At 30.5% G+C, this 11602-nt stretch overlaps 1 protein-coding gene across 1 annotated transcript; it reads left to right on the top strand.

The window, feature by feature from the left end:
- Positions 1-8575: 8575 nt before the first annotated feature.
- On the top strand, positions 8576-9754 carry LOC142318119 (neuropeptide CCHamide-1 receptor-like). The gene has a single exon (XM_075354660.1). It carries the CDS (start codon positions 8576-8578, stop codon positions 9752-9754), a length of 1179 nt encoding a protein of 392 aa, XP_075210775.1.
- The last annotated feature ends 1848 nt before the right edge of the window (positions 9755-11602 follow it).

Here is an 11602-nt window from a genome sequence, read left to right as displayed (position 1 = left end):
AACATTCGGCTTGCACGTTTGTTTTAGTGCTGATTGAAATCGTCTTTTTATTGCAGATATTATTCGTTAATCTATAATCATCTTCCATTTTAGTGGGTAGAAGGCAAACTCTATTCTCCTGGGAGTAAGAAATTGATCCCGAAGTCAGAGGAATCATAGTCAACGGCATTAGGATGCAGAACACAGTAGATAACCACTGCATTAAAGTTCCATGGGGAACCCTTAGTAGTTCATGGCGTGGTATGGACCTTACTGTAAATGTATCCTGAGGTAAAGTTCCCCTTAAATGGAATTCCCGAGAGCGAGATAAAATAGTGTTTCATGCACAGAAAAAATATAAAGGGAACTAGCTAAGTAAGAAATAGTATGAGAAGAAGGTGTTAGTGGATGCGATAGAAGGCTTGGTGAATGAAAGGAATAGATTTTAAATAATGGAAAATGGAAATATGTTGAAAGGATAGAACAAGGAGAAGAGGAGTAGCTGTAACAGAACCTGCCCTTATGGGAGAACACTATGAATGAAAGAAGTATAAACGAAAGTATCTGAATCTATTTGGTAATTGAGGTTTTGAAACTTGTTGAAATGTTAGACGATTGGTGTGCCTTTTTTTTAATAAAAGGTTAATCGTAGATGGATATATAAAGGCGGGAGTTTCTAGAAATATTATTTTTAAGAATTTACCAAATAAATAAATAATAATTAATGAGTGAATATTAATCGAAATTTAAATTTATTTATTTTTTTTTTTTTATAAATCATTTGAGTAGTTTTAATTTTTGATTATTAACTAACAGCTACGAGTAGTCATTTTTCTTACTTACTGAATCGTAATTCTAAGAATGTAAAACCTTCTCAGTCAAATAATTTTCTTTTAGTTTCAAAAAATTAAAAAAAGGTCATTAAACCGAACGTTAAAATTTATATTATCAATAAAAAAATAAATAAAAAATTTATTTTCATTAATTAATTTTATATTTTTATACTTTATATTTTATAAAGTATTAAAATTTATAATTATATTACTTTCTGAATAATATGATTTATGAAATTAGATAAAGAGAATAATTTTTATTGCATGTTTTTTTTTTTTTTTAATAACCATTTTAATATGAAATCACTATTTTCAGTTATTAAAATTAATAAATGTTATTTTCAGAAAAAAATTCAAAATATTAGCTGAATTTCTGATGAAATCCTTCGTCTTAAGGTTACGGAAATTTGTGAACGAAAATTTTCTTTGAATTGTAATATACTTTATTCCCACTCTCCTACAATTTACGTAAACTTAACTTCAACATAAAGTAAACGATAAGTTTTTATCAACTCTATCTAAAATCGCTTTACTTATTTAGGCTTTTTATTCAATATTTTTACCTTCTTTAAACTTCACAACCAACTCAATAAAACTGATGTTAAATTTTTAATCATATATGTTCGTTTTTTTTCAGCTACATAAATGATCATTAGTGTTTGCTCATGTTTATCGTGATCAGTGCGGTATTATGTCAATATTTGTTTTGTTGAATTAAGGTGAAAATCAGAGAATTCAATTTCTTTGTTTGTTGGTGTGATCATATATCAGTCATAAGTTACCAAACATAGGGAAGAATTCACAGAAAACGGTAAAATATAAAATTATACTTTATTATATTAAGTTATAAAATTAAGATTTCATGCCGCATGATAAAATAAAAGTTAATTAATCTCTCGTTGCCTTCTTTAAAAAACTGAATATAAATTTAGATAAGAAAACTTAATATTTTTATCCCAATAATATCCTGTTTTCCAGAAAAATTTATGTAAATTAGAAAAAAATCGTTTTTCATAATCGCCTCACTATTTTATTAATTAATGATCGCGATTGCATTATACGTTTATCACCATCACGTTACAAGTATTAAATAAAATACCATAATCCAAGAACGTTTCAACAAGAATTCGGTGAGCTTTATATTCTAGATGCAAATGTAAAGATTTTTAGTTTAACAGTAACAAAGGCTCTGAAATTTTGGTAAAATGTTAATTTTTTTACTCATAAATATATATATAGTTTTAATAATTTGATAATATTACTACCTAATTTATAATTCTTATGAAATATAAACTAGATGAAATATTAATTTTTAAGCGAAAACATTAAATTGAATTCTTGTATGAAACACTACCATAAAAACTTTAAGGAGACGGTTTTTTGCATTCCTTCAAACAATAATCCCTCATGTACATGGTGAACAACTTAAAAATGAACTGATACAAACTAATAACTGTTGTGACACGTAACATTTTATAAGTGATATTAAAACTTGTAAACGTAATTTAAATTCTATATTTACATTAGCAAAAGTTTACATATTTTTCAAAAAATATTCGAAGTGTATACCCTGCTCAGCGATGTATTTTTGTGATCGAATAATGATATTGAGAATCACTTGAAGCAAAACGTTATTAGTTGTAAAAGCCGTTAATTTTATTTCTTTGCTGAGTATTCTTCAGTTCATCGTAATATGGGAATTCTATTCATAAACTTCATCCTTCATATAGCCCTCCCCTCCAAAAAAAGTGTAGCAACTAGAGAAATTTCTGAAATTTTTATGCCACCACCCTCTGCTAATAGTTTGTTCTTCACTAAAAGTCGCATGAAGCCATTGGCAATTGATGTGTGGCACGTTTCTCGGACTTATTAGAAGAGACCTTACTCTTTTTCAAGATCTATTAACTGAATCTTGAATTTTTTTGTAAATGGTTCGGTACATATCTGAATTGATAACCCACTCAAAAAATATTGGCTTCGCTATAAAATTTCCTAAAACAGCAAACAGTACACTGAATTTCTTACTGTGAAATGGTATCCCAAATATTTGGTGAGGATTTTAAGTCATCTGATACATGGTGTTTTGCAAAATAACATGCCCTGGATAAATTCTTTGTTTGATATGAATAAAGCACTGGATGTATTGTCGCTCGTCAATTAATGTGAGAAGCCAGTTGCAATAATTAAGTTTTGTTTAACGAAATTTAAATCATGAAGAATCTTATGTCAAGGTCTGTATTTTACACTACTTTTGTAGTAATATCTTACGTATAGATTTTTTCAGACTGCCAGAAATATTTTTTATTATTGGCTGTAGCTTTTTATTATTGGAATACTAACTGAAAACTCGTTTTACGTTTTTAACCGACCCAGTTATGCAATTTTTTAAACAAATTGTGTATACATTATTACAAAAATATGTGAATTCCGAAATTATTAGTGAAGCATTAGTGAACATTTGAAGCATTTATTGAAATGATCCAGAACACACAAAAGGTTGCACTATAGCAGCCCTTTATTTGATTACTCGAGTAAGGAGTTTTGGTAAAACAGAACTGCTAATATCAATACTACATTGGACTGAATTATACAATTGACAACAGATGAGAATAATAACATTCTCATCTGTTAAAGCCAAAAGGTCGCGTTCACAGCCAAAGGTTGGTAGCAGCCTAAGAGTAACCTCAATTACTAAAGTTCGAATCAACTTAGTTCAATTTTATGTTTCTTTTCCAGTATTATAATACAGCAATTATAATAAAATGAAAAAAATAATGTTTAATAATTGTAGACCATTGGATTATTTTCTAATATATTATAATAAATATTGATTTTCAATTAATTCCATCAATTCTTGTCGTAATATTTTCTGTCATAATTAATATTGCCTTACAAAAAGAAAAAAGTCTGTTTTACAGTATGCTGTGTTAACACAATTGCATAATTATGAACTGGATGTAATTAATTCTTCAACCAATTTACTTTCTGTCTTAGGTGTCTGATTACGTTACCCATAAAATATTGATTAAAAACTTAAATATAACTTTATTCACTAAATATAAGCTACCATATCAAAATTTATATAACTGCCATTGCAAGATTTTTTCTACTTTTTAATGTGGGTGATCAACTAATTGCGAATAAAATTGAAAATTGGAATTAATTGTTTTTCAGGCTATAATTCATTTGGTTATTATAATAAACGAGTGTATGTATCTGGTTCAAACATTATATATATATATATATACTAGTTCTACCCGCCACACTTCGCTGTGGCACATTGTGGTTGCATGGATGAGAAAAGAGAAACAAAACTAAGCATACGTTTCATAGAAGTTTAATTTTGCAATACTTGTGGATATACAATATTTTTTTGTTTTTCCACTGTCTGCGTAGATATAAAGGCTATCTGGTTTGCCGACCCGGGAACACGCAACATACAGTTGCCCATGTGAGAAGCAATCCGCATCTAAATCTAAACCACACAATTCTAAAGATTGACCTTGAGCTTTATTGATTGTGATTGCAAATGCCAATCGAATTGGGAATTGCAATCTTTTAAATTAAAATGGTGTATCGGTCGAGATCGTGGGTATTCGAGGAATGAAGACATCTTCACCTTTGAAAGGCCCCGTTAAAATCGTTGCTTCCACTATGTTATTCATCAATTTCTTAACTGCAAGTTGCGTGCCGTTGCAGAGTTTTGGCTGATTAATATTCCGCAACAGGATAATTGTCATTTTTTGATCGAACCGTTGCTAGAATCAATCTAATGAGGAATGTTTTCCCAGTACCTATTGGCGCATCCAAGAAGAAGGTCCCCCAACTCCGTCATTTATCATTTACGATACTCCGGCATTATACGATCATAAATGCCTTTCTGTTCACGCGTAAATTTGGGAATGTTTGATTGTACATATGACTGAAGATCACCAATGTTGTAACTCTGTTCACGGCGTAAATCCACATCAAATGAAGTAATCGCAGCTCGGGTGGGTGCTGGCATTCCCAATTGACTAAGAACTTTATTTGCAATAGCTAAGCACTTATCTTCAATATTTATCAATGCTTCGTTGTAAATGCCTTCTGTAAATTCCATGGTCATATTGGTATTTTCTAGGCGTACTCTATGCAAAATATCCTCAGCCATATGCGATCGATATCTTTCCCATAACTCTGTGGGAGATGAATGGAAGCAAGCGGTCAATATAATTGCGAATAGTGCGTTAATTTGGTTTGGATGTGCAGTGTTGCACGCGTCATTAATACATATATCGCACTGTTGGTCGTTTTCTAATAAATTCAGAGCTTGGTGAAAAGCGCAGCTCCATCACGACACGATCACACAAAAGTACCTCGATTAAAGTGAATATTTAATTCAGATTGTATAATAATCTGAATCAGATGCAAGTGGATACGTTTTTTTTTTTTTTTGTTAATAAACAATGTAATTGGATACAGGTATTGTTTCACATGTGACTGCGGTTGTCGTTAGCTAGTATGGCGAGTGTTCCCCTCGCTTCCGGCAGATGGCGCGGTCACTGGTACACAGCTGACCGTTAAAAAAACTGTTTTCTCGCGGTCGCGGGTATGTGACTGATGAGAAAAATAGATAAAAACAAACTTTGATGTGGGTTATATATCGTGCTAAAATTTGAGCTCAATCGGTGCAGAACATTTTGAGTTTTTGATTCTCGAGTATGAATCTACTAATGAATTATTACGGTCTTCAAAGAAAACAAAACCCCGCACGTCAATTGAAAAAAAGGTGAGATTTTTATAAAAACGTGATTCGTAAATAATTACACGAATTTGAATTATTTAGAAATAGTTTAGCGGTATATTATGTCCTTTGGAAGAGAATTCGGTTATTGTCTTCGACAACGCTTCTGATCATTAAACGAAAAGAATTCCAGCCGTGTTATAGAAAAACAATGATATCAAAATTTGGCTTCGTTCAAAAGGAATAATTTTTTAAGAGGTTTAAGTTAATTTTCAATCATTGCAAAGGCTTTCGCATATTAAAAGTAATTATAGTCCGTATAAAATTGGTTTGACACACAATGCTATATTGGTAAGTCGTGTTCTTATTCGGCTCCTAACGAATATGTTTGCCGGCCTCCGTGGCGCGAGTGGTAACGTCTCGGACTTTAATCCGATGTTCCGAGTTGGAATCCCGGTCAGGCATGGCACTTTCATACGCTATAAATCATTCATATCATCATCTGAAGCAATGCATAACGGTGGTTTAGAAGGTTAGAAAAAAAAAAAAAAAAAACGAATACTTAGTTGTGTGGTTTCAGTGTTAATATTTGTGAATTTTTTTTCTTTGCTTTTACATAGCAAAGAACGCTAAATGACCAAAAAACGATTGTTTGGTCATATATATTTAAAAAAATAACTAACAAAGGATTTTTGGTCATTATGTAGGGATATTATTTTTTGTGTATTTGGTTATTTCGCCTTTTTTTGTTTGCATAGTCTTAAGTCTATCTGGGCTATAAGAAATTTGGGTGTTTTAATTTATTTACTGTAAGACATCCTTCTTGGTGGCTTTTCTTTTTGTTTTGGTGTTTTTTTTTTGTTTTTTTTTAATAAAATACACTTGTTTTAGCTGTTAAATATAATTGAAAGAAATTTGTTACTTAATCAGTTGTGATTTTGTTTACATTGGCAACGGTCATACGGGCTCTTTGTGATTGGTCGTTGTGTTTGACAGCGGCCATCTTGCATTGATCTGATTGGTTTTCCTTTGTTTACATTTCCATCTGATTTATTAGCCTCTTATTTATTAAAAAACTGTACAAATTAGAAATAGATAGATAGATTTATTAAAAATAGATAAAAACAATCTTTGATGCGGGTTATATATCGTGCTAAAATTTGAGGTCAATCGGTGCAGAACATTTTTAGTTTTTGAAGTGTACACAAACGAACTTAACATTTTTATATATATAGATATATTGTAATATAATCAGTGCTCTCAGAATAATCACACAGTAATTCTGGCACACATATCTTAGCTTAGACTTAGATTATCATACAATTTATATCCTTTAGTACTAACAAATTAAATTTGAGGTTTAATATTAACATAATACAGAGTATTATAAGAAGTAAAGGTAAACAACTAAAAATTCTTTTGTACATTTTTAACTCTTATATTTTAAACTCTTTGAGTTTAAAATTCGTTTTCGTAAATGGCATTGTTATACTTATGCAAAATTTCTTGAATTAATGCGATAAATACTAGAGCAGAAATATTTTTATCAAAACTCTGCTAGTTTGAAGAATATTCCATCCTTTTAGCCGGGAAACAAGCATTTCAGAATGTTTTTCGAATAACTATAAATCTCGTATTAGATCGTTAAGATTTTCTTGATTCAGTAAATGAGGCTCAGATAAACTGCTTTTTTCAAAAGTTGTATCACCAGAATTTGTTTCTTTTTCTTCCTTACTTCCATCAGACTCTGAGTTCTCCTCATCTAATGTCATATGTTCTGGAGGCTTTGGTATGGGCAATTCTTCGCAGTGTTGGAAATGGTCTCATTGTAGAGTGCAAGTTAGATAGCAGTGGCAGATTGCCACAGTATGTTTTGATTTTGACGTAATCCCTTTAATGTTTGTAAGCAGAAATAACAATCAGAAGAGTGGTCTTTTGGTTCCCTCAAAATCGTAGGGATAGCAAATGACATGTGGTGTGTTCCATTTTTCCATGCAGTGGAAAGCCTAGAACACGACAAACGATATGTGGGATCCAAGCCCTTGTTTGGTCCCCGACTTTACACCCAAAGTAAAGTTCATAACAATTTTTTATTAATGGACTAAGGTTTTGTCTTTGTTTTAAGCCTTTGTGACTTGAGCGTCACTTCACCACATACATAACAAAAATTGTTAGGATGATTTAAACAAATTCTAGGCATTTTGTAACTAACGTTTAAGTAAAAGAAATAAAGTTGTAAATATGTAATACACGATAATTCAGACACACAAAGCACTCACATTTTTATTTTAGCCATTATTGGCGCAGAGCGGACCACGTGGTGCGCCAGGCAGCTGTGCGCAGAGAACGAACGATTCAATCGTTCGAACGATTTATAATTCTTTATACGAACGATTTATCTAAAACTATATTAGGATTTTGGGGATAAAAAAGGAAAACATTGGGGCTAGATCTGTGTTAAAAAATCACAACTCAAGAAATAGCTAACCATCTTCAGGATTTTTAAATTTTTCGTTGTAATTGTTTTTGTTGTTGTTAGTACGAAAAATTCATGAAACACTTAACCAAATCATGTGTAATAAAACTTAAACAAGTTAACATTTTTGCGGAGCGCCATTGATCTGCCTCTTTTCTAATAAAATATAATTACAGTACATTACTTATTTTATATTACTTTATTTACTTCTTTTTTTTTCTTTTCCAGATGATGGTTGGTGGTGGCAGAAGATAATTATTTTCTTCACAAAGGAATAACTACAATATTTCAAAAATTAGTACTACGTGGAAACATAATAAGCTTAAAATTAATACATAAAACTGACTTTTCAGTGAACCATGTGATGAATATTACATTAAATTAAATAGAATCACCTCGTATTTACATGATAAGTTTTGAAAAAAAAAAATTATAATACAATGGAAAAATATTTCATTGTAAACATTAATAATGAATTACTTAAATTCTCTATAATAGTTTAAATGTAATTCGTTATGTAAATTTATTTTAAGATATATGATCAAATTTTAGGTTAGATAACAAATGGAGGATTTTGTAAATTTAACTGATTTTATCAACACCACTTCCGCAAAGGAAACAAAGGTACCTCCTTATTCAGAAAGACCGGAAACATACGTTGTACCGGTCGTATTTGCAATTATATTTATTGTTGGGGTTGTAGGAAACGGAACACTCGTTCTCATTTTTGCTAGACACAGAACTATGCGTAATGTTCCTAATACGCACATTTTCAGTCTTGCATTAGGTGATTTACTAGTTATTCTCAGTTGTGTTCCTTTTACCTCAACGATTTATACATTTGAATCCTGGCCTTACGGTGAATTGATATGCAAATTATCAGAAACGACAAAGGATGTTTCAATAGGAGTATCAGTATTTACCTTGACTGCACTTAGTGCTGACAGATTTTTCGCTATTGTCGACCCGATGAGAAAATTATATTCTTCTATCGGAGGTCGAGGTGCAACAAGATGCACGGTGTTTATTGCAGCGGCCATTTGGGGAGTAGCACTGCTATGCGCTCTACCGGCTGCTATTTCGTCACATATACGTGAATTTAAAGACGGTAACAAAACACTTTTTAAAGCTTGTTATCCATTTCCTACAGAATTTGGTATGTTTTATCCTAGGACTGTAATCATGGCAAAATTTTTATTTTACTATGCAATTCCATTAAGTATAGTTGCAGTTTTCTATTCGTTAATGGCCAGACATTTAATTTTGAGTACTAGAAATATGCCGGGTGAAATGCAGGGACAGGTGAGACAGATACGTGCCCGGAAGAAAGTCGCTAAAACTGTATTGACATTTGTGGTAGTATTTGCAGTTTGTTTTTTTCCGCATCATCTTTTCATGCTGTGGTTTTATTTTCATCCAAGAGCTCAAGAATATTATAATGCATTTTGGCATTACTTTCGCATAATCGGTTTTTGTCTAAGTTTTATAAATTCATGTATAAATCCGATAGCTTTATATTGTGTATCAGGAACTTTCAGAAAACATTTTGATAGATATTTATTTTGTTGTTTAAAACAAGGTGGAGTAAGGCGCGGTCGCAGTTCACAACGAAGAACAGGTACTAGAAAAGGATGGGATTCGACTTCAGTACCTGCTCAACACAGTACTTTACGTAGGCACGATCCTGCTGAGATTACGCTTACCACCTTTATGAACGGTACCGATAAAAATGCTGCTATATGACGTATGACTCAAACAGAATACATCAATGAAGAGTTATCGGTTCTTTAATTCTTAAAAATTTTACAAACAGCAATTAATTTATTTGTAATATATTACAACGAAAACATCCTATAAATTATATTCAAAAGATTCTCTAATAGAACGAAAGATAAAAACTTAAATGCAACTTTGTACATCGACATAAAAATGCTGCCTTAATTATATCAGCATTGATAAAATGACGTAGATTTTTAACTGGTTTGAATAAAATTTAATCTATTTTATTATAAATACATTTGTCAAAATAAGTAATATTTAAATAAAATAAAAACCAGATTTCGGAAAATTACTGAAAAATAAATCCTTAATATTGGATAAACCAAAAGCTAGTGTGTAAAATCTGATCATCTAATAATCCTAATTGGCAAATAATATTTCATAAAAAATTATTCATCCAAAAAAAAGTGTTGTACAATTTTTTTGTCTTCATACTTAGATATATAGTTATTAAAAAAAGGACTTTTAACTATAAAGAAATACAAAAAAAAAAAAAAAAATGTTGCTGATTAAATCCGCATTCGATTACATTATTTTTAAATAAATCATTTAGATAATAAAATTTAATTTTTATCAAAATTTTGCAGAAATAATTTAATGCACGTAGGTAGTATGTTGTTTGTTTATACTCTTGTGACTTTTTAATCGATTGTACTGATTTTCATGAAATATACATCAAATATTTAATTTTATCTGCGAGTTTTGTATGACAATGAGTATACGTCGACTTTGAAAAGGCCAGTTAAGTTTTTCCAAATTGGATAATCGAAATTTTTTTGTCTTTTAAATTAGAAAATTAAAATTTTAACAAAAAATTTAAAAAAAAAAACATTTAAAGAATTTAAAAAATGGATTACCCAGTAAACGTAAATTGAAGGTAATTTTGTTTTCAATAAAATAATATGTATAAAGTTGTGTATTTTCGCAAGAACACAATGAAAAGCATGGGGCGAGACCTCAGTTTTCTTTTGCACCTTAACTTTAGTTCATCCAAAGAGACTTACTAGATATTGTATATTAAAACTATCATTTCCACTTTGCATCAAAAAATTTGTCATATTTAAATAATTTATGGAGCTATTGAATATGTCAAGCTTTTCATTGTGGTCTTGCAAAAGTAGACATTATACGTATTATTTTGTTAAAAATAAAATTATTTTCTAATTATGTTTTCTGGGTAATCCATTCTTTAAGATTTTTTTTAAAAGCATGTTTAAAAAATGTTTTATTTTATTTTATACTTTTTATTAGTACGAGGTTTAAATATTTAAATACTACCGCAAATTCTACTTAGATCGACGTAAGATGCAGGTGTTGTTGTTGTTACTGAACGCCTTGAAAAATTGAATATAATACGGGAGTTTTCAATACCTCGTACAAGGGTGTTTGAAGTTTGCTGATCGACTGCATTGATGTTCATCCCAAAAACCTACTGCGCATTTTTATATTCCTCTCCACCATCTGCGCATGTGCATTATCAGCAAGTAATAACCGTACAACGAAACCGTTAACCATGGAACGAAAGGGAGCTAAAGAAAAGAATGTAAAAAATTAGATATATAAAGTAAAATAAATAAACACAAACATATTGAAAATAAAATAATCATTAAACACGAGGCGGTAGGTAAAATAAATATGAATAGAATTACTCTACTTCTTTAAAGAAATAGTTCAAAATCTGTACTGATAGTAAAATACGAGAAAAGGGGACTTCATGTCATAAATTAATATTTATGATAAAACACTGAAATTTCAGGAATAAGATACGATGCACTATGGTCACTACACTATGTACTCGTAGTTCACATAGTG

The sequence above is a fragment of the Lycorma delicatula genome, chromosome 1 (genome assembly GCF_047948215.1).
Source record: "Lycorma delicatula isolate Av1 chromosome 1, ASM4794821v1, whole genome shotgun sequence".
Classification (NCBI taxonomy): domain Eukaryota; kingdom Metazoa; phylum Arthropoda; class Insecta; order Hemiptera; family Fulgoridae; genus Lycorma; species Lycorma delicatula.
Note: the sequence above shows the minus strand (reverse complement) of the source record. Positions and strands in the feature narration are given on the sequence as shown.